The sequence below is a fragment of the Panthera leo genome, chromosome D1, assembly GCF_018350215.1.
Source record: "Panthera leo isolate Ple1 chromosome D1, P.leo_Ple1_pat1.1, whole genome shotgun sequence".
NCBI classification, from domain to species: domain Eukaryota; kingdom Metazoa; phylum Chordata; class Mammalia; order Carnivora; family Felidae; genus Panthera; species Panthera leo.
In genome coordinates this window covers 16057031-16084709 of record NC_056688.1, presented here as the reverse complement: position 1 = coordinate 16084709, position 27679 = coordinate 16057031, and the positions used below count along the sequence as shown (strand labels likewise).

General features: G+C 43.5%; 2 protein-coding genes across 5 annotated transcripts in view; both read right to left on the bottom strand.

The window, feature by feature from the left end:
- Window positions 1-14985: 14985 nt before the first annotated feature.
- ATP5MG (ATP synthase membrane subunit g) lies at window positions 14986-21453 on the bottom strand. Its single transcript, XM_042903909.1, has 3 exons — window positions 21209-21453; window positions 16502-16662; window positions 14986-15192 (listed from the first exon to the last, which is right to left on the bottom strand). Exons 1-3 carry the CDS (start codon window positions 21258-21260, stop codon window positions 15094-15096), a joined length of 312 nt encoding a protein of 103 aa, XP_042759843.1. The 5' UTR covers window positions 21261-21453; the 3' UTR covers window positions 14986-15093.
- A 1746-nt stretch (window positions 21454-23199) lies between these two features.
- Window positions 23200-27679, bottom strand: part of UBE4A (ubiquitination factor E4A) — a 35601-nt gene continuing 31121 nt past the window's right edge. For all 4 annotated transcript variants that reach the window (XM_042903906.1, XM_042903905.1, XM_042903907.1 and 1 more), the window contains 2 exons: window positions 27343-27500; window positions 23200-26189 (listed from right to left, as the gene is read on the bottom strand). In XM_042903906.1, the coding sequence (XP_042759840.1) occupies window positions 26060-26189; window positions 27343-27500 (288 nt within the window). In that variant the 3' untranslated portion in view covers window positions 23200-26059. The remainder of the gene's footprint in view (window positions 26190-27342; window positions 27501-27679) is intronic.

Sequence of the window (27679 nt, the reverse complement as noted above, 5' to 3'; positions counted from 1 at the left end):
TGCGAACATAGGAAACGTGCTTCGAACGGTAGCTGACACGGAGTGAATCGGAAGGCATGATCCCTGCTTGATTATCCGGAGCGTCCTGCGAAGCCTCTAGCAGCTCGGAGGTCAGAGGCTCCTTCTTCCAGCTCTTTTTCACTTCCTTGATTATTATTATTATCCCTTCTTGGCCTCCTTTCTCTGACCTTCACCCCTTAAACATCGGTGTCTCCCGAGTGCTTTTCATTTCTTACATTCTCTTAGGGTGAACTCATGGTTTGAACTACTGGCAGAGTGGCCCAAACCGCACTGTTCCCCGGGGCCTCAGACTCTCGAATCCAACTGCTTTGAGCGTTTCCATCCTAATTACTCGTTAGGTTCTATGACTCACGGACGTGTGGGTTCCTCAAGGGCAGGGATAGTTTCTATGTTATCTTTACCTCCGCTTCTCTGGAGGAGGTGCTCTTGGTAGCTGTACTTGGTAGGTGTGCACAGTCTAGGGAAGGGAAAGAGACAATAAATGCATGACTGTGATGGGCCGGCTGGGGACAAGTGCTATTAAGCAGGACAAAGAGAAGAGAAGGCTGCGAGGGAGGCGGCGGTGCGATGGTTTTGTGAAGGTTGGCCGGGGAAGACCTTTGGATATTTGAACAGAGCGCTGAGGGAGACGATGATGTCTGAGGAGAGAGTGTCCCCAGCGTGAACCAGCAAATACCGAAGGCCTGAGGTGGAGTGTGTTGAGAAGGGGGCCAGTGAGGCTGGTGTGGAGTGGCTGAGGGGACTAGTGGTAGGAGATGAGGTGAACAAAGTAATGGCGGGGGTGGGGGTGGGGGTTCAGATTACACAGGGACTTAAAAGGAGATGACAGGCCATTGGAGGGTTCTAAAGAGAAGACTGACAAAATATGACTTAGGATTTTCTTTACACTTTTTTAAATGTTTATTTATTTTTGAGAGAGAGAGAGAGAGAGAGACAGAGCGCGAGAGGGGGAGGGTCGGAGAGAGGGGAAGACACAGAATCTGAAGCGGGCTCCAGGCTCTGGACTGTCAGCCCAGAGCCCGATGCGGGTGTTTGAACTCATGAACCGTGAGATTGTGATCTGAGCTGAAGTCCTGACCTGGGCTGAAGTCAGTCGCTCAACCAACTGAGCATCCCAGGTGCCCCATGACTTCATACTTGGAAGGGTGACTCTGGCTGTGGGTAAAAGAACAGACTAGAGGGATGGGAGCTTGCCTGGCTCAGTGGGTGGAGCCTGTGACTCTTTCTCCGGGTCGTGAGTTTGAGTCCCATGTTGGGTGTAGAGATTACCTAAAAATAAAATCTTAAAAAAAAAAAAAAAGGAAAAAGAATAGATAAGAGAGAGGCAAGGGTAGGAGCAGGGAGATCTGCTGGAAGATTACTGCACTGGTCCAGGTGACAGATAATGGGGTCTTGGCCTTGGGTGGTAGTGTGGAGGTGATGAGAAATGGTCAGATTCAGGATATATTACAAAGACAGAGTGGGAATTTGCCGATGTGTTAAGCGTAGGGCATGAGAGAAAGAGCGTCGAGGATGAATGGATACATAAATGATTAAGTGAATTGAATGTATATATTTATGCTCATTATAGAGTGACGGATTACAAGAGCTGCCTGGGTCAGAAAATAAATAAATGGTGGGCGCCTGGGTGGCTCAGTTGGTTAAGCGTCCGATTTCGGCTCAGGTCATGATCTCACGATTCGGGAGTTCGAGCCCCATATGGGACCTCTCTGCTGTCAGCGTAGAGCCCGCTTTGGATCCTCTGTCCTCCTCTCTCTGCCCCTCCCTTTCTCTCTGTCTCTGTCTCTCTCTCAAAAAAATAAACATTAAAAAAAGATAAAATAAATGGGGAAAATTGCTTAATGACCATGCAACCAAGTTTCTGAAAAGAATATCTACGTTCACAGCCTCCATTTTCTTACCATGCCTATACGCTTCAAACCACTATCACCTGCCTGCCATCCCCACTGATACGGCTGTCATAAAAAAAACCCTGTGACTTTCGGGGTGCTAAAACTAATGAAGACTTTTTAGTTCTTGTTCTCAGTCTTTTCGTAGCATCGTTGAACTTCTGGTGTCTGTGACCCCCACTCTTTCCTTCCTACTTTTTCCTCCTACCTCTCTCAACTCTCTATCTCAAACCCCTTCACTGGCTTCTTTTCATGTAAATGTCGGTGTTTCTCAGAGTTATGTTCTTAGCCCTCTTTTCTTTCCAGTATTTCATTCATTTAAATACTTACTGGGGCACCTGGGTGGCTCAGTCGGTTAAGTGTCCGACTTCGGCTCAGGTCATGATCTCGCGGTCCGTGAGTTCGAGCCCCGCGTCAGGCCGTGTGCTGACAGCTCAGAGCCTGGAGCCTGCTTCGGATTCTGTGTCTCCCTCTCTCTCTGCTCCTCCTCTGCTCATGCTCTGTCTCTTTCAAAAAAAAAAAAAAAAAAAAAAGAACATTAAAAAAAAACCACCTTACTGATTGTTTATTAAAGTCCAGGGACAATTCTAGGTGTTGGGAAAATAGTAATAAACAAAACCTGGAAAAATGCCTGCCTTCCCCCATGGAGCTTACTCACTTTTCCCAAGCAACCTCACCTCATACTCAAGTCCCCAGTCATCCCCGATGTGCTTGTGACTTCCAAATTCACATCTCCGCCACTAACCACTTTTCAGTTTTCTTTATTTCTTTAAGTTTTTATTTAAATTCTGATTAGTTCACATACAGGGCAATATTAGTTTAAAATTCTTTAATGTTTATTTCTTTATTTTTTTTAAGTTTATTTATTTACTTATTTTGAGAGACAGTGTGCGCCCGAGCAGGGGAGGGGCAGAGAGAGGGGGAGAGAGAGAGAGAATCCCAAGCAGATTCTGTGCTGTCAGAGCAGAGCTCCAAGCGGGGCTTGAACTCATGAACCATGAGATCGTGACCTGGGCCGAAACCAAGAGTCAGACACTGAATTGACTGAGCCATCCAGGTGCCCCTGATTTGTTTATTTTGGGGAGAGAGAGAGAGAGAGAGTGAGAGAGAGGCAGAGAAAGAGAGGGAGACAGAGAATCCCAAGCAGGCTCCTTGCTGTCAGTACAGAGCCCAAATGTGGGGCTCTGAGCCACCCAGGCGCTCCTAACTTTTAAACTGCAGACACATATAACCAATATTCTGTTGGGCACCTTCACTTGTATGTCCTTAAACTGAATTCCTCTTTACATTGAAGTCTGCCTCTTTCTGAATCACCTCTTCTAATGGCCTCACCGTGCACTCCCGCTTGCCCATTTGTCTTCAGGGTTACTGCAATAGTTCCCAGTCTAATCGTCCTCTGCTGCAAGACTGAACTTCCTCAAATGCAAATTAGACCGTACTTTTAATACTTAAATATTTAAGATACTTGCATAATTCCTATCGTCTTCAAGATCCTTATTATTTGTTCAAATGCTCCCTCACTTCTTACCTCCAAACACACCTCTGATTCCTTGTGTTGTTTGCCTTCCTGGATGGCGATTTTCTTGCATGGTCATGCTTTGGTGCATGTTATTCCCTCTGTTTAAAATGCCGTTCCTTCCCCACTTGTCCCGTTGGCCAACGTCTAGGTCCGGCTCACGTGTTACCCGCTCTGCTCCAGCCTTCTTTAAACTGTCCTGTGTGTACAACCACCGCGTAATATGCAGACTTCTGCTGTGGCTATTTACATGCTGTATCGTCACTGTGTGGTTTGAAATTGTTCATTTTGCTACCTCTTCCACTAGACTGTGAGCACTGTGAAGGTAGGAAAGATGTCTTTTTTAAAAAAAAATTTTTTTTTTCAACGTTTTTTATTTATTCTTGGGACAGAGAGAGACAGAGCATGAACGGGGGAGGGGCAGAGAGAGAGGGAGACACAGAATCGGAAACAGGCTCCAGGCTCTGAGCCATCAGCCCAGAGCCTGACGCAGGGCTCGAACTCACAGACCGCGAGATCGTGACCTGGCTGAAGTCGGACGCTTAACCGACTGCGCCACCCAGGCGCCCCAAGATGTCTCTTGTTCTAGTGTCCCAAGAACCTAATATGACCTGTAACAAGAGTGTGATAAATGCTTGTTGAACCAATAAATGAACAAACGAAAATGGGGGGTGGATAGGGAGAGGGCCCCGAAGAATAGAAAGGGAGAGAATCAAGAGCAAATATAGAAGGATAGTTTTGGAAAGAATGTCCAAAATGCTTCCCTCTAGGACGATAGAAAGGGAGGAAGGGTAGTTAGGAACAGATTAGTTTGAGGCGAAGGGGAGGAAATTGAAGGAGTCCGTGCTGGACAGTTTCGACTTTCTCCTTTTTTTTTTTTTTTTTTAACGTTTATTTATTTTTGAGACAGAGAGAGACAGAGCATGAACGGGGGAGGGGCAGAGAGAGAGGGAGACACAGAATCGGAAGCAGGCTCCAGGCTCTGAGCCATCAGCCCAGAGCCCGGCGCGGGGCTCGAACTCACGGACCGCGAGATCGTGACCTGAGCTGAAGTCGGACGCTTAACCGACCGAGCCACCCAGGCGCCCCTCCACTTTCTCCTTAATGCAGTAGGTAAAGTATACCTCTTTTCTGGAAGACTTGCATGTGAGTGAAGTTTCTGAATCAGCTTCTTTGAATCTCAAATTTCACACCTGGAAAACACTTACTCTGTTCTCTATCCCCAAAACCTTATCTTCTGCCAAGTTGCAAGAACCAAGGAGATCGTACAGGATAGGGCTTTGAGCTCTTTAAATAAGTAGCAATGGACCTACTGACCATTATTTAAATAGGACTTCAATTCCATGCAGTTGAAACCTGTTAAATTCCAAAGTCCCTTCCATTTTATCACTCCTTTTAATTCTGTGTGTTGTCGATCCCGCAGTTCTGGAATGGGAGGCATTTTGTTGGCCTCCAAATTACTTTGAAAAAATTCACTGGACCTAACATTATCAAGTGAGTGTTTTCTTTTTACTAGGGGGAGAAAAAAGGGTACAAGTGAGCAATATTATCCTCTCACCGAGATGTCTAGCTTTTTTTTTTTTTTTTTTTTGGAGTCATGCTTAAAGTCTAACTAAATGGTCTAAAATTGGTTTAGGATTCCTTTCAGCCACCAATGCCAACTTATCTTAGGCTAACAGGAATAGAGTTCAGTTGATCTAATTTAGAACAAATTTTTATCCGTAGATGGGATGGAAAATCTAGGTGAGGATTAAGGTCATGGCCAAGGTACAAAAGGAGGAGGAAGTCTGAGTTAATTATAACCTAGGTTCTGCAGTCTTAATTCCAGGAAGCTGTCCCTTAGCTAGGTGGACAACTTGTTGCCTGAAGAATATTCTGAGGAACTAGATGCTACCAGTTCCTGCACTCTGAGATGAGTTTCCACAAGTGAAGGTGTTCATACTGAAAGACTAGAATTTCTTGTCTGGTGAAGAAGAACTTCGAGTAATAAGCGTTTAGTTATTTTCTCTTCAGCAAGCAGGACAGGCCGGGAAGATTTCCTAAAGGTTATCTTTTTCAAGGCCAGTTGGGTAAGGTTGCTTTGACATGTTTCTGAATCTATATTACAATGCATGCGTTGTGTTTAGTTGTTTATTCCTAGACTCTTTTGGTAGATGACTGGAGTAAAAAAAACCAAAAAACCAGAAACCTGTGAGAATATGACCATCATTGCACAAGGCAAAGGCCTTATAGTCTCTGATGCAAAATGTAAACCTGAATTAAAAGCTACATGTATTAATGTCTCTCTTATGTGAAGTCATAGGAGCTCCTGATACGAAGTTTAAAAACTGAGAACTTATTTTGAGATATTATGGGTAGAAACTAGGTAATTAAATGATCATTGGTTCATTTGACTTTTAAGATGTTTAGGAGCAGGGGGCGCCTGGGTGGCTTGGTCGTTTGAGGGTCCGACTCTTGGTTTCAGCCGGGGTCACGATCCCACGGTTCACGAGCCCCGCATCGCACTCCAGCTAGTGGTGGGGGACCAGCTCGGGATTCTCTGTCTCCCTCTCTCTGCCCCTCCCCTGCTCACTCTCTCTCTCTCTCTCTCTCTCTCAAAATAAATAAATAAACTTAAAAAGAAAAGACGTTTAGGATTAGGTTTTAGCCTCTCCTCTTTAGCCTTACTCTCTTCTCTGTTTTGAGCCCTATGAACACCTAGTCAATTCTATTGCTTGAGATGCAGGAAAAATCGTGGTGTCTGAGGCTCCGATGCAAATTATATGTTAAGAATCATCACTTGCTCCTGCTAGAGTTTAAATGGAGTGTCTTACATGTGGCTTAGAGTTCAGATGTAAGTAAGTTTCTGAATAAAAATATAAAAAGGAAACCATCCCCTTTCCCATTCCTGCCACTCACAGTACAATAACCAGCCTAAATGTCCAAGATAGGGAGGATGTGGTTAGGGTTAGGAAACCAGGAATCAAGTCCTGCATTCCAGTCCTCTGTCCCTGACTCACTCACCTCAGGCAAATGGTTGGACTTCATTTCGTTTTGCGGTGGAAAGTGAGGAGAGTGACATTTTGTTTCCAATCTTCTAAGACGAGTGGCTTCTGTTAACCTGCACCAGGTCTTTGCCGTCGCCGAGATGGACAAATGAGGGACCCATGTAGCAACAGACACGGTCTTAAGAGAGATAAAAAGTGGGTTTTGTTGCTGATTTGTATTCTTCCCGCAGACGACTTTGAGAGGTTATTACTCCGTCTTTGCAGGCAGCTTTCTTCTGGGCCAAAGAGTCAGATGGTGATGGCCAAACAGACTCAAGGGTCCCAAATCTAGGACCATTTGGCCTCAGTGTTTACCCTCAGTGCAGCGGGGGTGAAATCTGGAGCCTTGGGTGAAGCGGAAAATAGTTTCCTCTATGTGGTAGTAACGCGTCTATCCCATAATAAAGCACAGTCCTCTCTACCAGCATATTCGAGGCAGATGACTTCCTAACACCGTCCAAGGTAGAGTAATGATAATCAAGATACCACTTTTGACTTCAGATTTAGTTGGCTGATGTCACTTGTTTGTTTGTCCGATCCTGGGCTTTATGTGGCTTTCATGCCATAACTCCGCCCGAAGGTCATTAAAATTGGTAACTAATTTCCTCTCATCACCTTAGACTTCACTGTTATCTCAGAACTCTATTCGTTCTGTTAAGTTCCCTGCCCCCTTGGGACCCAAAGTGAGACGACATCAAGGTAAAAATGCAGGCTGTCCTCAGGGGAAACAATAGCTATTTTAACAAGCAGGCTATCATTCGAAACCACACAACAGGGCTTTAATTGCTCTTGGTTTTGACAAGCTGGACTGCATTAAAACTTGGAGCCTCTAAAGATAAGCTTTCTTACTTTGCAAGTGTCCAACATACAATTCCTAGAAAAATCCCCCCATGGGTTGTATGTGTAAATCCTATGAGGACGAGTGTGGGCTTGCAAACCTGTCTATGATGTGGTCCTTTCAGTTCTTCTAAGGATATAAACAAACCCAGCAATGGAGCTCGGCCGAGGAAAGGAGTTACAATGGTCAGTTGCTCAGGAATTTCTGCACTTCGCAGGTTTCAAGCTAGGTTTTCTAGCAAAGATCTTCGGCTGCCCACCGTCTCGTTCTTTCCTCGCAAGTCTTGTGCCAAAGCAGGGCGGCACTCACCTTGCTCAGTCGGGGGCTGTTAATCAGGGATCCCAATCTCTGTTTCAGAGTTAGAGGCCAGGAGTTAGAGGTGCAGGAGTGACTCAGCGGGCATCGGCTCTGTGGCAGGCTCAGCCTGCAGGCCTTCAGGAAATGACTCCCCCAGGCCTGCATCTCCCTCGGTGGCAAACTGCCACTAAAGTCTGCTGTTTATCAACCAGGTTCCAAACACAGTAAGGAGAGTTTGCTGCCTCACTGTTTGAAAACCTACTATATGCAAGCCAGACAGATAATGTGATAGGCCAGGGTTACAAAGGTGAGTTAGATATTGTACCTTCCTTAAAAAGCTTAGAGTCTAGTAAGGGAAATAAACAGACGTAAATATATCATTAGAGTACAATGGTACGTGTTGTAAGAGGTCCAACAGGAGGGCAAAAAGAAGCAGTCTGGGAAAATCAGAAGAGACTCCTAGAGTGGAACAGGGATGTGCCAGGTAGAAAGAGCCAGGATGAAGGCAAAGGGAACAGCAGTTTATAAAGGTCTGCGCTCACTGAAGGGTAAATTAGTTTATTCATCACATCTTTAGTGAGTGACTTCTAGGAGCTTGGCGCTTGGAATGCATCAGTGAACAAACAGAATAAAAAAATTTTTTTAATGTTTATTTACTTTTGGGGGGGCAGACTGCGGGGGCGGGGAGGAAGGGGCAGAGAGAGAGAGAGGTAGAGACAGAATCAGAAGCAGGCTCCAGGCTCTGAGCTGTCAGCACAGAGCCCAATGTGGGGCTCGAACCCACGAACTGCGAGATCATGACCTGAGCTGGAGTCAGACGCTCAACTGACTGAGGCACCCAGTCAGCCTGTAAAAATTTCTGCCTTTGGGGGGCTTGCATTTATTTCAGTAAGGTAAAACAAACAATAAACATAATAAATCAGTGAATCATATAGAATGTTAGATGTTGATTTTGGGAAATTTTGGGGGGGAAGAGCAGGAAAAAAAAGTGTATTTGGAGAGAGGCTTCTTGGAATTGTAATTAGCATGGTTGGGGAAGCCCACAATGAAAACATTGAATGTGGGAAGGGAGCCAGCCCTGGAGAGATCTTGGGGAGCAGCATTTCAAGCCTAGGGACCAGCCAGTGCTGAGACAGGCATGTTTGAGGAAGACCAAGACCGGTGAAGCAGTAGGAGAGAGGGGAAGAGCGGCGGAAGGTGAGGTCAGACACAAAATAGAAAGCCAGTTCTTGTTGGGCCTTTGTAGTCCCCTGTAAGGATTTTAGCTTTGAACTTGAGTGAGGTGGGAGCCACTGAAGGGTTCTGAGCAGAGGACTGACATGGTCTGACTTACTTTTTGGTGGGGTCACTCTGAATGATGTTTAGAATAGACCGTGGACAGGCAAGCCTGGAGGCGGGAGGCCATCTAGGAGCTCATTTCAGGAATCCCAGCGAGAGACGGTAGTGCCTTGGCGTTAGGAGTAGAGGCGGTAGAAAGGGACAGATCCTGGGTGTCTTTTGAGGCAGAACCAACAGGACTTCTTGGTGGATTGGTATGGAATATGAGAACTGGGAGTTAAGGATGACTGTAGCCTGAGCACTGGAAGGATGGAGTTGCCATCAGCTGAGAGGGAGAAAACTGCGGAACAGCTTTCTGGTGGGGATGGGACAGAAAATCAAGAGTCTGATTTTGGACACAAGTGCGAGGTGTCGATTAAACCACGTGCAGGTTGTGGAGGTATCACATGGGCAGTTGCATATGTGTTTAGAGTTCAGGGGAGGGGTAGGAGCTCGAGATAACAAATTTGAGAGTCATCAGTATACAGATGTTATTTAAAACCACGGGACTGGATGAGATCACCAATGGGATGAATACAGATGGAGGAAGGACTGAGCCTTATCTCTGAGATATTCCAAAGATAGGAAGCCAGAGAAAGGAAGAACCAGAACAGGAATCTGAGAAGTGAAAAAAAAAAAAAAAAAAAAAAAAAAAAAAAAAAAAAAAAAAAAGTAAGGAAGAAGGAAGGCCACAGGAAAGCCCTGGAAGTCAAGTGTATCATAAAGTGCATCAAACAGGAAGAGATATTCAGGGGAGTCAAATACCGCTGAAAGTTCAAACGAGATGAGGATTGAGAATGGACTCTTGCATTTAAGGTATAAGGAGAGCAGTTCCAGTGAAGTGATAGGAATGAGCACCTGACTGGAGTGGGCTCAAGAGAGAACAGGAATCAGAGACACTATTGGTAACTGTTGAGATGTTTTGCTGCAAAAGGGAGCTGATTTAGTAAAAGATGGGCTTGATCATAGCATACGTATACACTCATAGGAACAAGGGAGTAGGGGAAGAAAATTAATGATGTTGGAAAGGGGAGAAATTATGGCACGAAGACACTGAAAGGAGGGAGTGGCTTTAAAACGGAGCGTGAGCAACCCAACACAGACAAGATGGGGTATATATACGGGTACAGATAGTAATGAGTAGATGATACTGTGGGAATCAGTGGAAGTTCTCCAATTGTTTCCATTTTTTTAAAGAAAAGTTGTTATTTAAGTAATCTCTGCACTCCACGTGGGGCTCAAACTCACGCCCCCAAGATCAAGAGTTGCACACAGTGCCCCACTTCAGTTTTCTTAGTAAAGTAGGAAGCCATCTGTTGACGGAAGTTACCTGTTGACAGAAGTAATTATAGCTCAGTGAAATACAGTATGATTGTCAGGTAGCATTAAATGTGTTCTTAAGGTTCTGATCAGGAATTTATATTATTAGTGAGACCAGCCACCTTAGTTGTTTTCTCCAGCTACATCCAGCTACATAGGTGCAAGTACAGAGCACAGAGACTTAGCCAGGGTTGTGGTTTGGCAAATGAGCACGACAACAAAGTGAGAGGCAAGGACAGTGGGGATATATTCAGGAGAGTGATTGCGACTGACCGTGGAATAGAAGTTGGGTAAGGAAGGAAAGGAGGACATTGGGATGGTGAGGGAGGTGGTAGCTTATGTATTGATGGTCACAGTGACTCCAAATGAATGTAGTCGGCGTATTAGTGGAAATGGGCTGGCAAGATAATAGGTGGTCAGATGGATGCGTGAATTTCAAGCTATGGAGTGGTGGAAAAGATTGGTGATGACATGGGAAAAGGAAGGGAAAGACCTAATCAATGGACTTTAACAGGAACCAAGAGGCCAGTTCGTTGGATCATTTGGGTCAATGTTTTTCAAACATCAGTATGTATCGGAATCACATGGGAGAGCCGATTAGAACAGAGATTGCCAGAGTCCATCCCCAGAATTGCTAGGTAGAGCCTGAGAATTTCTAAGTTTCCTAGTGATGTTGCTGCTGCTGTGTCCAGGGACCATACTCTGAAAACTACTGATCCATGTGTGTGTTTAAACCGTCAATTATTAAGATGGAAGTAGTTTTGTAGTGACAGTGAGCCAGGAGAAAAAAATTGTCAAGAAGCAAAAAAATAGTTTGGCGACTGATAAATTGCAACAATCGGGGATAGCGGATGTGTAATTTGATGAGATTTAAAGCTGGCTTTTATGGGGACGGGTGGGAAATTGAGTGGCTGACGCAAGGGTTGAAAGATTAAGGCAAGGCTACAGACAGGCAGATTGTCCAGGGTCTTACACATCGATATTTTATTGCCAGGAGGTAAGCTGGTTAATTCCCTTCTAAGAGAATTTCCGGTCAAATTGCTACTGTATTTATCCTGAGTGATCACAAGTGTACCAGTTCATGTTATGGTAGAAATAAAAGCTACGCTAATTAGGAAATATTAAGTCCTACGAAGCTAAATATGACCTTACCCAAGATTAGGTAGGATGACCTTTGATGGGACAATAAAGCTTCCAGAGATGGACAGCAGGGCAAAACAGGCCTGAGAGCATACAAAGTAATAAGGCCCTGTGAACATACAATGGAGGCGGGTCTACTAGGTAGGTGGTCAGGCGTGGTCAGGGCATAGACCACAACACGGCACCACTACCTGGGCCCAACTTGTGGTGCCACTACGTGTTACTCATGGGATCCTAGCCAAATCATTTCATGTTTCTGCTACTGAATTCCTGTTAAATGGGTCTATCACTGATGCCACCTACCTGGGAGGAAAGTAGAGGGCGAAACGAGTCAGTGCAAGTGCTCTGAAAATGGGAAGCACTATACAATTATGAAATACGAAGAAAGTAATTTGTATGGGGCTGTCCTTAGAAATCAAGGTAGAAGAAACTTAGGTATGGAAAAGATGAGTAGAAAAGAAAGGAGAAACTGTTATCCAAGAAGAACAACGTGACATGTACAGAACAGAGGATTAAGCAGGCAATGCGGACAGTTTCATGTTCAATGTGGTCTTGAAATGAAAGCCTCATAAAAAGGCTGGTATTTATTGACATTTAGGTTCAAGAATTTATTTTTATAAAGTGGTTTCCTTAGAAGTCACACCTTTGAAACACAGTGACTGGGATACATGTAGAGTTGGCTTGAACTTCAGAAACTATAATCTCCCCTCTCCTCATGATGCTGTGTACTAAGAGTATCTGCATCTGGTTTTTTCTTTTTTTTTCAGTTTGAGAGAGAGAGGCAGAGAGCTAGAGCGAGAATCCATGCAGGCACTGTCAGCACAGAGCCTGACACAGGGCTCGATCCCACGAACCGTGAGATCACGTGAGCTGAACTCAAGAGTCAGATGCTTAACTGACCGAGCCACCCAGGTGCCCCACGAGTATCTGTATTTCTACATATGGAGAGAAGTACAGGACCACCTGTACTCTCACATGTCCCCCATGCATGTTCCTGTCCTAGCCTCTGTTACCTGGAAGTGAAATTGCCTGCTGCTGTTAGACCATACAAACTGAGGACAGAAATCGTGCCTTGTCAAAAGTCTTCAACAGTTCTCCATTCACTGGCCTTGAGACAACCCGATCCTTAGTAAGGCATAAAAGGCACTTCATGATCTGGTCCCCATTCTCTGGTCTTACATGACTACTTCTACCTGGCGATTCAGTCGTACTTCTGTTCTTTCAGACCCTCCAATATGCCAGACTCTTTCCGACTTAATAGCTTTTACACTGGCTGTTCTACCTGCCCAGTGTACCATGTCCCATTCTTGGCTAACTTACTCCTCTGGTTTACTTTTGATAGTAGTTGCTCTGACAGCCTCCCTGGAACCCCCTTCTCAAATCTGCCTTAGACTCTTCCAAGCATACCTCCCGCTTCCCTCATCATAGCACTTCTCACGTTACTGTAACTGCACGCTTAATTACCTGTCTCGCCAGACCAGGCACATCATGAAGCAGGTAACGTTCAGTCTTGTTTCCTGATGTTTCTCCCACTTAGCACAGCGCCACGAGTTAGGAGGTGCGCAGTGAGTATCTGAGGGGTGCTCAAGTTGCCAGTGGCAATCACTGGGCACACACAAATTCGGTGAAAGACGGCCTCGATGGTTCTTTACTGGGAGATAAGGCATGTGGGATTTAGGAGGGCAGAAGGTAACTGGCTGGTGAGGGGAAGGTGCCACTTTAAGGAGCCCACTGCTCTCTTAACCTAAGAAAACTCTATACATGCACTTCTAGCCACCACACATCAGAGGTGCGCTGTACAGCAGACGAGGAAGTTGCAGTGAAGTGAGCAGTCAATGTTTATTTTGAGAACTTTCTGGGGTGACCAGATGGTTGAAAAACATGACATGTTGCCAATCAACTAAGCCTTGTAGGTTAGTAGTGCTAGCTGCCTCCACACCGTGAAATGTGTGTTTTTGTTAATCTTAATACTCACTGTATGAAATGGAGAAACTCATAAAGATCACCCTTATTGTAGTAGTCAGTGATTCTCAGTCTTTTGCAATGCATATTTTAAGTTACCGAATGCCCTTTGAAGAGGCAGTTTCGGTTTTGACCACCTGTGATCAGCGCAAGAAGCAGTAAGTCAGGCATCGCTTCATTTCAAAAGAGCAGCAGCCTCTGTGTTGACTTTCCTGCCGATCACTTGGGAAAACTGTGCCGTTTACTAAGCTACAGCAGTTTTCTGAATGTGGTGGACAAATGACTGGATACATGTTTAGTGCTGTTAAAGAAGTAATACTATACGGTGAGCCACGATGCTTTTCTAGTATGCAACCACCTTTTGGTTATCATCAGCTGGTAGAACATGTTTTGCAATGGTTGCAAGACCGTTCTAATGGCCTTAGAAACATACCAATAAGCCATTCAAAGATGGTATGATCCCCAGAGAAGCCAACAACTGGTTAAGTCTCTTTTATATCCTCAATAAAACAGCTCAAGAAGGGGCACCTGGGTGGCTCAGTTGGTTGGGTGTCCGACTTCAGCTCAGGTCACGATCTCACAGCTCCTGAGTTCGAGCCCCATGTCGGGCTCTGTGCTGACAGTTCAGAGCCTGGATCCTGCTTTGGATTCTGTGTCTCCCTCGCTTTCTGCCCTTTTCCCATTCACACTCTTGTCTCTCAAAAATGAATAAACGTTAAAAAAAATAAAAATAAAACAGCTCAAGAAGACAGGCAGATGGCAATCATTTCTATTTATTTCAGGATATAATGTATTATTTAGACCCATGGATGATACTAAATTATAACTATTTATTTATTTAAATGTTTGTTTATTTTTGAGAGAGAGTGAGTGGGGGAGGGGCAAAGGACGAGGCGGGGGATACAGAACCTGAAGCAGGCTCCAGGCTCTGAGTTGTCAGCACAAAGCCCGACGCGGAGCTTGAACTAGGGAATGGTGAGATCATGACCTGGGCCAAAGTCGGATGCTTAACCAGCTTAGCCACCGAGGCGCCCCTAAATTGTAGCTATTTAAATACCCACAGGGTATCTTATTTTTGCAAAGATAGGGTCTAAAAATCATAAAACTGGAAAAAACAGAATAGATTAATAGTATAATACACATCAAAATTAGATTAAAAATGTACATCCTGGCTCTCATTTGCTATGTCCTGCGGTTAAAGACGTTACAAAGATACTCAGAATATCACCAAGTACTCCAGCATTTATAAATACAGGTGTTATCAAAAAATTCTCTCTCTGATTTTGGCAAAGAGAAACCATCCAAATTTTGTTCTTTGTATTACTAACACGATTTAACCATATCAGTTTGGCACGTGGTATTACTGTTTTTCCTACTGTAGCAAGTTCTAGTTTTCCCAAGTCTTTCCCTGGAAAGACTTTCCCTATTCTGGAAATAAATTTATCATCCATTTTAAACACTCAATTAGAATGTTAATCTGTTGTTCAAATTATCCTCATAAATGCATACACCAGGTTGGTATGTTCACATAGATCCTTTCCGATTTTAGGCTAAGCAAAAGACATGCACTTAGAGCCGCATTAAAGCAAAAGACAACTCCTCTTATTATCAAGAGAAACTGTGATCCTTCCATGTAGTGTCTGATAGAGAAAACATTGATTTTGATACATTATCTTATTTTATTCAAATACCAGTCTGATCACATATTGTCCAAAAACACTCAAATAACAAACCAAATACAGACAGACAGATGTTAAAGATTGGTCTTCAAACATCATAGCCAATGATGCCACGCTTGCCTATGATCTCGCCGACATAAAACCACATCCACACCTCAGTGGCCACCAAACCATTCAGCAGAGCTTCCTGAAAAAAGCAGCATAAATTTTAATGTACATTTTTTTCTTACATATTTAAAAGTATTCTTTTCCAGGAGTAAGCAACAGAATATAAGGATGCTACTCATTTAGAGGGCGATTTTAGCCCAAGTCAAGAATCACGGATGTTAAATTTGTTCAACTGCTGAGGACACTTGAACTTTCAATTATGTAAGGTAAATAGTCCAGAGCTTATAAATTCTTTCAAAGCGTTCTTTAAAGAGCTGAACTGACTTAACCCTTTCATTATTAGTTTATGAGACACTTTATGAGCCCTAAAACAACCCACATCCTGGAAAGAGCTGACACATTTAGACAGGGCATTCATATGAAAGGATAGGAAGGCAAGTCTCAGAACAGACAATTCTGTCTGGCCAAAGAGAATTTGTTGAGAGTTGAAGAGCTTGGTCTTCCCCTTTATTCATTTATTATTTGGTTTAACTCTTTCCAAATATTCAGTGAATATTCAGTTTCCCAGATCAATGTTGTACTGCCCTGAGAGCAAAACAAGCACGTGACTGGTTCCTAAAAGCAATGCTGCATGCAAGCAACCATGGATCTTGAAGCTCTAGTTGAAAAAAGTACTTTTCCACAACACAACTGGGTCTGTTCCTTTAAGTACCTGGATGTGAATTTTCATTTTCCCCTTCAAAAGAGACCAGAAATATTGGAAGTCTCCTGAAAAATAACGATTTTCCAGGATGTAGATTCTAAAGGCAGCAGTAATTTAGTTATTTAGGTTTTTTTGTATCCTGTGTTTGGCTCAAGCAAGCAAACATAAAATCCAAGCTCCAATTCTTACAGTCTTTAGATTTTATCTGAATGCAATTCCATAACCCTTCATGTTACAGGATGTGCTTGCTAGGTTTTGGTATTTTTATCTTCCATATGAGTGTTAGCCTCCTGATTGTGATATAGTCCAAGAGATCTTTTGGCTAAACTGGGAATACTTCCAGGACTACAGATTGAAAAAAAGTAGAGAATCAGCAAAGTAAGCCATCCTATTTCAGTATACTAACCAAAACAGGAGAGGGAAAAAAGGTGCCCCGTAAAAATGCTCACTTCTTGGTTATACGACTAATAGGAAACGAAGACATAAAATAGCTTGAATTATTTCAACCCAGATGACAAAATTAGAAAGGTAAATATCTTTCACAGCAGTCAAGAAACAGATTATCTCTCATTATTTAGGTTTCGGCCTCACTGGAAAATACATGTATTAACCAAAACAATCAGAATAATCCCAAGGGAAGACATTTTCTGTTATGCACATACGTTTTCATTTAGCCTATAGTTACCTTAACTGTAAGCTGTTTGAAGCTACCAGTTTGAGCGCTCTTGACTATTTTTTTCAAGCTCTGAATAGCTGTAGGGATCTCAGCAGGGGTTGGAGGAACCAGCTCAACCTTGGCATAGTGCCAAAATGTGGCCAATCGAGGCTTCGAGTAAGTCACAGCAGCTGGAAAACAAAACAAAACAAAACAAAAAACCAGGATGAACTCACTAGAGACCGAAAGAAGCAGATGTGTGGGCTGGACACAAATATTTATTCATGCATCACATTCATTCACTGCTTGTACCAAATGTGCACCCGGTGTGAAAAGTCAAAGCTGCTCCCTGGTAACAAGAGGCTTTTAAAGATGCAGAACACCTGTGTCACAGGGACGCTCAATCAGGCAGGAAGCTAGAAACACATTCAATTATGCCACGACTTCGCTAGTGGCCAGCTAGTACTGTTACTTCATTTATGAACGGCAAACCTAGTTAACTGTAAAGTTACTAGAAGCTGGATCCAAAAGCAAGAAAACAGCAGCAACGTAACCATTATTTTCTTGGCAAAGAGAGTAGAAAATTTGAAGGGAACGGGGCAGAAGAGGAGGGAAGGAGCTACACAGAACAGCATCCTTAAGAATAAAACTTGTCACAATGTTGGCCACAAATCCAGATGGAATTATACCAATTAGGGCCCATTTTTGGTATCCTCATCAATATGTGAATTAAATCTTTCTTTAACAAAAGCCCAGCTGCTACTCCTTCAAAACGCCACCAATGACAATAAAACCTACAGTATTGTTCAGAGTAGCCAAAACTCAAATCTATTACTATGCTGAAATTCCTCAAGGTATTTACGATTTCAGAGAAAAAAAAAATCCATTAATAACCAGGGTAGATGTGAAACTATGGTAGTCATTTCAGCGAGAAAGGCATTTTATTTTATTTTTTTTTTTTTTTTTTTTTTTTAATTTTTTTTTTTCAATGTTTTTTATTTATTTTTGGGACAGAGAGAGACAGAGCATGAACGAGGGAGGGGCAGAGAGAAAGGGAGACACAGAATCGGAAACAGGCTCCAGGCTCCGAGCCATCAGCCCAGAGCCTGACGCGGGGCTCGAACTCACGGACCGCGAGATCGTGACCTGGCTGAAGTCGGACGCTTAACCGACTGCGCCACCCAGGCGCCCCGAGAAAGGCATTTTATAAAAAATGTCACAAGACAAATGCTAACAAAAACAGCACAAATGCATGAACATCCATAAAGTGCCCACTATTGACAGATCGATTATCCAAGGTTCTTGGTACTTTTCCTATTATTAGCTTCCTGTATTTGGGTATTTCACTACTCTTAGAATTACTATCTGTATCATCCTTTGTGCTTAGAGCCATGGGTAAATCTTCAAGCAGACACAAAGCTCTAACAGACAATTCTACAAAGAAGATGAGGCCATCAAAGAGTACAAAGTCTTGTGTGATTGTCTTTAAAACTATCCTCAACACACAGATATTTCATCTTTTAAAAAAATTTTTTATGCTTGAGAGAGAAAGGGTGTGAGTGAGCAAAGGGCAGAGAGAGAGGGAGAGAGAATCTCACGCAGACTCCGCACAGTTAGCATGGAGCCCAGAGCCCGGACCATGAGCTCATGAACCGTGCGATCCTGAGCCGAAGTCAGATGCTTAACCGACCGAGCCACCCAGGTGCCCCTCATTCTTTTTTTTTTTAAATCAGTACTCTGTACACAAACACTGTACTTTAGTTGGTAAATTTGTTTTTCAGGGAGTACAGATTAAAAAGTTTGAAACTGCTTTACATATATATAAGGAATAAAACATAAATAAATGATGGGCTCAGTCAGGTAAGTGTCTGACTCTTGATTTCAGCTCTCACAGTTCGTTGGATTGAGCCCCACGTTGGGCTCCACATTGACAGCGTGGAGCCTGCTCGGGGTTCTCTCTCGCCCTCTATCTCAGTGCCTGGATCTTAGTTTCAAAATACCATTGTCCAACAAAAGAAACTAGGGCTCCTTGGATAAATGGCTGATTCTAAGACTGGGGCAGGGAAAATGTAACATGAGGATCTTGTAGTACAAGTCAATGGGACAGAGATGCTAACCCTGAAAGAGTTCTCAATGGCCAACCCTGAAAGAGTTCTGCAACAATTTGCACCAAATTAATAACATACTATTGGAGGCACTAAGTATGAAATAAACGTACAGGAGTCCACACAATAAATGACTGAATAAACAGGGAAGGAGAACAAACCCTTCTCATAAAATTCCACTTAATTATATGTAAATACTCCTTCCTACAGGAGATGGAATCCTGCTGTTGGCTGCTGCTCCTAGCCCCTGCCATGGGGTAGACTTAGTTACTTGTTCTGGAGAACAGGTTATGGGAAGAGAAAAACAGTAACTTTACAGTGGAGAAATCTAGTAACACTACCTTCACCAAATGATGAAAGTTAATTTCACCAGTGATGGATGTTACATGGGTATCATGTACATCCCGATATGTGATTAGGGCACTTGTGGCATTCTTTCTCAAAACCCATAGCTCCAGACTAATCCTGAGAAGAAGACCAGACAAATCCGGACTGGGGAATTTTATAGGATACCTAGATAGATATCTACATAGACACCGTAAAGACTGTCAAGGTCATGAAAAGTAAGAAAAACTATTAAAGTCTCACATGCCAGAGGAAACTACGGAAATAACAATACAACGTGGAACCTGTACTGGCTCCTGGGACAGAAAGTGATTAATGGAAAAACTGGTACAATCCAAATAAAGTTTCAAGTTTAGCAAATAGGAAAAAAACCTTAGATTCTATGACTTCTCTGGAGAAGTCTGATTATAAAATTACTTACTTTTATAAGCTTCTTTGTATCCTTATGGGAATTAACAGACATAGGTTTTTTGTTTGTTTGTTTTTTTAAACTATGCCAAGCACGTGGCTTGAACTCATGGCCCTGAGACCAAGAGTCACATGCTTGACTGACTGAACCACCCAGGCGCCCTTACAGACAGTAAAATTTTTTAAGATTTTATTTAATGTTTTAATTTTTTTTTAGAGAGCGAGAGTGAGTAGGGGAGAGGGACAGAGAGAGAATCTCCAGCAGGCTCCACTCTCATCTTGGAACCTTGATCTCACGGCCCTGGGATCATGACCTGAGCTGAAACCAAAAGTCAGATGCTCAACAACTGAGGCACCCTGGCGCCCCTTAAGATTTTATTTTTAAGTTATCTCTACACCCAACGTGGGGCTCAAACCCACAACTCCCGAGATCAAGAGTGCATGCTCCACCAACTGAGCCAGCCATGACCCCCAATTTTTATTTAATACTTAACATTCACATTTAATACACTGAAGTATATTACAAAGCAAAATATACTTCCATTATCTAACCTCCAGGTCCCAGCTGAGTTCTCTTCCGTGAGTACTTTTGGAAGAATAACTGCTATCTTTCAATTACTCACACTAATAGAGGGAAGAGTTAAGTTCATAATAAAAAAATTTCTTGTATTATTTTTATTTTTGGATTTTATTTCTAAAATTCGTTTGCAATCGCACCACCTGAAAGATGTGAAAGCCAAGGTCGGGGGGAAACAATCCACCTGAAAACTTAAAAAATTTTGCTTCAAATCACCCACAAAGTCCAAAGGATGAAGCCACAATCCCCTCTCTTTTCATTTATGTAAAATTGTATGGAACTTTATCACCAACAGTCATCACAACAGTTACTGAGATGATCTTAGTAACACAGGAAACTCAAGTTCTTTGGGAAAATGTGTAAATTAGTAGACTGCGAGGGGCTGTGTAGGAGGAGAGAACCAAGCATTATCGCAAGGCCTTCAAGAACTCATTGTTTGGCTGCTGATGGGAGGAAAGGAAGAAGTTGCATAAAAAGGTACCAATCACAATAACAATGGTTCAAAAACATTACCTTTATTTAAAAAGTTTACCTCGCCTTGGAAATAAAATGAATGGCCTGCTACCCAGCAGACAACTGCAATTATTTCCTGACAGAAGACACTCCTACTCGGGACTGTCACTGTTCGGGATTGTTCTGAAATACAGCGGCCTACCAGCGAGACTTCAGATTTATCAAATTGGAAAAACTCTTCGAATGTTAAGCTAGATAGTAAAGACTACTGTTTACAGACCTCCCTTTCTATATTTGTTGGAGCGGGGGTACTTGCCCACAAAGTCCAATTCCACCTAACATTTCCATTAAGGAAACATTTCCCAATCCGGCCAGGACAGAAAGCAGTCAACGTCCCAAAGCACACGTATCCCTAAAGATTTATGTAAACTTCCAGATACTCCATGCGAGAACCGGACAACCCGATGCGGCCGAATTTACGGTGCTTTCCCTCGTCTCTGCCCTCCATTTCCCTCGCTCTGCTGCCAGGGCCATCCCCTCCATATTCCCAACTCCTTGAGATCGAAGGGGGCGTAATGGCGGCAGTGCCGGGCGACTGCAGGCTTCCCGAACACCTCTTCCCTCCGACAGCGTCGTGGTTACAACTCAGGGATACTAGGCCGTGCCGAGAACCCAAGCTGCAGGACAGGCGAAAGGAAGGCTAAAGGAGTCGCAGACCAGCCCCTGCTTCCCACCCCCCACCCCCCAGCCCCGGCCGTCCCGCCCCGGTTCCTGCCGGCCCCTCGAGGTACCACCGCCCGCGTCTTCCTCTCAGGTCCTCCCGTCCTGGCAGCCCGCAGCCGCGCTCACCGTTTACCAGCGCCGGGGCCTTCTCCGCGAGGTTACGGACAAACTGGGCCATGGTTAGAGGATGGAGAGTCCGTCGCCCCGGACGGCCGCTGAATGTCACCCCCCGGAAGGACCCGCCGCAGGACCCCGTTCCGCTTCCCAGGTCAGGCCTCCTCTTGGCGCGCCGGTCCCAGGTATTCAGGTGTCCTGTTATCTTTCCGGAATCTAGCTGGCCAGATTATTTTCTTCAGTCGCAGGGGAGAAAGTGGATATGAAAAGGTGAGGTCAGAGAGCACGTGGAGAGTAGTGGGATTCCGCAGAGAAACAGGCATTTCTTGGGGCAGCCGCTCGCGGAGGGCCGGAAGGCCGGCGAGCGGAGGCCGGGCGCATGCGCCGTGAGCCTCCAGTGCTTAGCGCGGCGCGGATCTGTGGTTTTTTTGCGTGGGGTGTCGTAGGCGCTTTTCTGAGAGAACGTGGGAAGTTAGGGCTGGAAGGCATCTCTAAGGTGTTCCTAGGCCAGCACGATCGTCTTCTAAAGGCAGACAGGGTCCTAAGCCAAATATGGAAAGTTATGGGCAGAGCAAGCGCCACATCACATCACCTGTCATCTGACCCAGTCCTTTGACTTTCATTAGCTCTTTTCTAACCCCGATCTCCCCCACATCTTGTATCGAGATCTGGGCTCTCCCGGTTCAGTGGTGAACCACAAGGAACTGCGCAGATGTGAACCAGAAAACATTGACTGAGGGCCTCCAGTATGCCAGGCACTTGGGAATTTAAAGAAAGCCTGTGTTAGGCAGTGACCCCATTTAAGTCTGAGATTGATAAATGGCCACATAGCTAGTGAGTGGCGGAGTTGGGATCTCAAGAGGTTTCAGTGTAAACAGGCAAGGGGCATCAGTATCCCATGAGTGGTGGTGATCTGGGAAGACTTCCAGAAAAGATTGAATTGGTGTGTAACGGAAGCTCTCTACTACACGGTTGAAATTTTATAGTTTAATATGACCGGAAGCAAAGATTATCATGTAGGGAAGTGGCATTTGATGAGAAAAACATAATGGTATGTACCCTGGAGAAACCTGAGCAGATCTGATTGATGGAACAGAGGTGGAAAGAAAAATTAGGGGTGATATCAAGGAGCCAAGAGCATCATTTCAGTGCCAAAATCAGCTGACAAATGTTCCAGAGAAATCAAATTAAGGATGAGAAAGTTAATTTACCAATATGGAAATATTAGAGCAGTTTCAGAAAATGAGGATAGAAACCAGAGTGAGTGAATATGGCTATAAAGGAAGAGGAGTCAGAAAGCTAAATAAGGATGTGGAACATAAGGTAGAGAGAAGATGGAGAACTGATACCCGAAGAGACCAGAAATTGGTGGGATTGGCCTTGGAAGCATGGGGTCTTTTCCATGGATGGGATGATGGGAGGGAAATTTGAAAGTGGAAATTCTGAAGTCTTTATCTTCCCAGTAAAGTGAAAAGGCAAGATCTTCAGTGAAGGCTACGTGAGAGGTCGGAGAAACTGGAGGAAAAAGGTTCAAGTTTGAATTTCTGGACACACAGAAGGGTTGCTGGGCACTGTTGGCAACCACAGATTTGTGTTCACACTGCTCTAAAGACTGTCATTTTCCTACAACAGTGGTCTGGAGCTTGGATACTGGAACAGAGGGGAATGACTGGGTTAATCCAGGTTGAGGTCTTACATGGCAGAGGTATAGAAACAAAGGGCAAGACAGGGGACATGGTAGTGAGTGATTAAAATGAAAGACCTGGGGTTTAGGCCTGATAAAGAAAAGTGAAGCCAGAAGTGAACTGATTAGGAAAAAACATGCCCCAAGACTCATCTGGGTAACTCCAGGACCAGAAGCCTGGTAAGGCAGGTCAGCCAGGTGACACACATTTGATAGCACCTTGAACAGAAGTGAAGGTCAGAGTCCTCTAAAATTTCAAGGGGATTTCTGAAACTGCCACTAGCTTTTCATGCCGTAATGAAGGAAGTGATAACAAAGATTGTAAGTCAGGTGTTCATTTATTAAATACAAGCTTTGAACAAACACCCCCAGGCAAGTTTGACAAGAAGTAACCTTCCTGGAATGTTTCAAAATACAGTTACGTTGATCAAATTTTATTTCAATCAACCTTTTTGTTGTTTTGTTTTATTTTTTTTGTTTATTTGTTTCTAGGTTTTCCTGTGTTGCAGTTAGAGCATGTGCATTATTTCCTCGTATGACATCAACAGTGCAGCGTCAACCTCTCTGGCTTGTAAAGGCACCCAGTAGACTTCTGCTCTGGGCAATGGCTGCTTAGCAACCAGCATCAAATAAAGTAATGAAGCTTTTGTAGACTGTGATACCAAATAGGAACTGGCACCTTCACCTGCACCAGTAAAAAACTTTTAAAGTCTCTTTGTTTTTACATATCCATTAAAAACTATATATATTAAAAAAAAAACAACCACCAAATAAACCAAGATTGCTTGATAAAACCTACTTAAATAATTTTCCAAGTTTAGTTATTACCCTCTTGGTAAGCAATACTAGAGCTGATAAAGAGTCTTCATTTTCCTATCATACTCCAGCAAAGCCAGCACTTAAAACTAGGGATATCAGAAAGTCTGCTCGAATAGACTTAGAGCTGCTTCTGAGTTTCAGACAACAAAACATCTCTTCAAGCTTCTGAGCGCGTATATACACCACGGTGTATCAAGATGATAATTTTTTAGTCTCGTTTTTGGGATGTTCTTAAATTAAGGAAAGAAAAAGAAAAAAAGGCACAGAGGACACTTGGTTTCCTAACCAACAGTGGCCTTAAGCTAAACACTTGCTTCTGTGATGAGTTTAAAGATACTCAGCAGCATTAATGGTGCCACAGCCATTCATAAAGAGTTTCAGGAAATAACTTAAAAAAAAAAAAAAAAAAAAAAGGCTTGCCAGAAAAGGCTTACAATCTGAAGACCACGGAAGTAGAGTACAGACACAGATACAAGAGGCAGCATAGAGGTTGTTAACTAGAAAGCTGCTGGCAACAGCTGCCTTCTGAGGTTTTGTACCCATTTTTCCTCCAATTTTGTCCTAAAACTGGTCTTTTCTGCGCTTAAAAAAAAAAACCAAAACAAAACATCCTATTACATTGGGTATGGAAAATAAATGCAAGTAGGTAGAAGCTTATTGTTTTATACACAGTTCATTCGCAGAGCAGGAGGCTAATAAATATGAAATGAAGCTCATCTTAAGAAAATAAACAAATCCTATTAACCCAAGCCTGAAGGCCCAGGTTGCAGGCTAAGTTAGTATCTTACATTCTGGCATTTCCAAGAGTCCTAGACTCCTTTTTTTTCATTAGAAGCAACAGCAACAGGCAGCTTTACCTAGTGTGGGATTCCCGCTGATACGAGGTTTTCCAAGTGACCCCATCACAAGCACATCGAGGACTGCTTAGAGCAACTTGTGCTGGAATATCGTACAACTACCATCTTCTCTGAAAGAGGCCACGGTTAAAAATGAAGCAGTGACCCCTGTTTCTAGATCGTATCACTCTGTCACTTATGATATAATCAGGCTTACGGGGATAGCGCTATAGTCCATGGGGGAATGTGCCCCACGTAGCATGGTAAGCTGCACCTTTGAGTAGGGAGCGCGAGCTCAACTTGGACAAGTGGGGCCCATCCGCCTGCTAACTACACAGGGCTAAGTGGCTATTTAAATTGGCTGTGGACAAGGTTGTGCTCAAATTCCTACTTTGCTAATTGATGATCTAAGGCTGAGTTAGAAGCAGATCTTGGAAACTGGGTCACAGGCCCAAACAAACGTTAACTATATACATGTTACAGTCTCAGAATTTTGTCTAGAATAAGTGTGTCAGTAAACATGGCCACACACTGCATACATCTTACCATGGAAGAGACAATATAAAGTGGTACTCAGTTTACACTAGACCAATATAAAAATGTACATGGTGTATATATATACTGAGATATGCTGTTGATGAGTGTCTTAAAATGACATTTTTCATGGTTACCGTATTTGTTCCCTAACTTTTCCACTCAAGCCTAGTCCTTACAGCAACAGTTTTCTTCCTTTTTTCTTTCCCCTCAGAATTTTCTGAATAAAGTGTCAACAATTCACGTCTGTCCTACCAATCCTCCTGAAAATATTATGGGGTATATATAAGTTTTTGGGTAGTGATAACCCCAGGGGCGATTTCATGGGATCTTTTGAGTTACAAGAGAACACAAAATTAAGAACTACCAACAGAAATTGCATCAGATTCCTTTTTGAAAATCTCATCTATTATATTCAAAAGTCTATTTAAACATCAAGGTATCTGCTTTTATGTGAAAGGTTATTCTGTAACATGGCGGGGCCATAACAAGAAAAGGGCTGACATCCGGGTCATGAAGACTAGTAAATAGCTTGACGACACTGGACTTTCTGGTGGTGTCAGCTGTCACTGAAATATGTGACCCCATATACTTAAAAGCTGTGTTCACCAAAGGTGTTCGAGCAGTTCTTGGAAGAACAACAGTAAGATGGCAGGAAGTTTTAGTAGCTGAAGTTAATATAACTTAAGGTAGGAAAAGGAAGAAAAAAGAGTAGGAAGAGAGAACAAAGGGTACAATTAGCAATCGTTTCTAAACTTGGTGCTGCTATAATAAACATAATTTCCTGCAAGCCAGGAGAGCATTGTAAAGTTCTTAGGAATAAATCTAAAGTATCATAATTTGAACAAGAGCAGTTCTCTAATCTAGTAAAAAAAAAAAAAAGAAAGAAAGAAAAAGAAAAGGAACAGAACCAAAAAAAGAGAGAAACCACAAACAATTGTTTATCTACACTCTGGGATTGGGTTTTTGGTTCGTTTAGTTCACAGTAATTTATTCAAGTTGCTCCTTTTGTTGTTGTTTCCTCTCTGCGAGCCACCGTTGTATTTTTTCTTTTAGTTCTGTGTTTGGCCGGATCTGGTCCATGGTGAGGGGACTACGGTTAAAGGGATCGGTTTGGTCACTGGGACAAAGAGAGAAAGGGAAAGGGGTTATTTCCGCAAGTTCTGACACCCGGAGCCCAAGCCAGACCAGCCGGTGCATCTCCCTGTGGGACTGAAGCTAGACCGCACTGTGACAGAGTCGAGTGCCGACCTGAGGCCAGAAAGAATGAGATGAGAAAGAGTGGTTTTTGGGTGTTCTGCAGACTCTTTAGCTACGTGGTCTCTCTGCTTCTTAACAAACTTTATTTCGACATTGCTGTTCAGACGATCCTTGATTGGATTTCCCTGAGGCAGAGAGCCTGTGCACTCATGTCAGCGTCGTAAAGAGCTGTTTGTAGTTTTAGTGACAGACTCTCGAGACAGTCTAAGATCTTAAGGGATAAAGCCCTGTACATTGATACTTGAGTTAGTTGGCTGACTGCTACACGAGTCAATGCAGATTATGGTTTCCTGACAGGTAAGAGGTTCTAGTATACTTTAAGGGCTGCTAAGTTTTCTGTCTGTATCCTGAGGCCACAATAAAATATAAGTTTCCACTGACGCTTTGGAAAAGACGTACCACCTGGTACAGCATTATGCATATAGTAAATGCTTAATACCAAACACCATGAAGTCGAAAATCCCTTTTTGCGATGTTTAAGCAACAGTATTTCCTTACGTTTGGGTCAACTTCTAGAACTTAATTTCTAAGTAGGAAGAGTCTCTCAGTACCCATTTCTATCTAATGTAGCACGTACGGCCTGCAGGCTTGGTGAACCTCGTGGCCACCATGGCTGAGTACCGTAGCAGCAGCAGCAGATGGGTTAACCCATGTGACGGCTACAGTGTAAAAACCAAGTTAAACAAAACAAACTGGTCGTTTATATTTTTACAACTGAAGTAAAATTAAAACAAGTTTCAGTCAACTCCTACTTCAGGTTGACCTAATTCATAACATACACCGCCAGAGAGGACTTCCTTAAGGAAATTTCTCAACGTTGTGTCTTGTGGTGGAGGTTTCAATCCTTACCAATCAAGCGATACACCTCTACCGAAATGCCTCCCCAGCTCGCCAATAAATCAAGAACGTGGGACACCTACTGGGCGCACAGCTCTCTATTAGGAAACTGCGAAAAGAGGAGAGCAAACAAACGTGCCTCTGTGGCCTGGGGCTGCTCTTTGGGGCCGGCATACCTGAGCAGATGTCTGGCAATGGTGGATCTATCCACAGTGACTCTGGAGGATGGCAGCACCACAGGGTCGGACATGAGCGTGCTCATGATGGGATCCAGGAACTCATCGCAGGCGTCTGCGTACGTCTCCTCTTCCTGTTGCTGGAGGTCTGCTAGAGACTAAGCACAAAACCTGGTAGTTAAGGTGACTTCACAGAGTCGCCGAATTCAAAACGCTGACTATACCTTAATCTTCAAGGGTTACTTTTGGGTGTTCTTTACAGAGACAATGACAATCCTCAGCCTTCTTTTCTACACAAGCCAAGACAGGTATTATAAAAGTGAATTTAACATTCAGC

Coding starts and splice junctions, on each gene's coding strand:
- ATP5MG (XM_042903909.1), bottom strand. CDS start 21,260: ATGGCCCAGTTTGTCCGTAACCTCGCGGAGAAGGCCCCGGCGCTGGTA. Junction 16,663..21,208: donor GGCCCCGGCGCTGGTAAACG/GTGAGCGCGGCT, acceptor TTTGTTTTCCAG/CTGCTGTGACTTACTCGAAG. Junction 15,193..16,501: donor TCAAACAGCTTACAGTTAAG/GTAACTATAGGC, acceptor TGCTTTTTTCAG/GAAGCTCTGCTGAATGGTTT.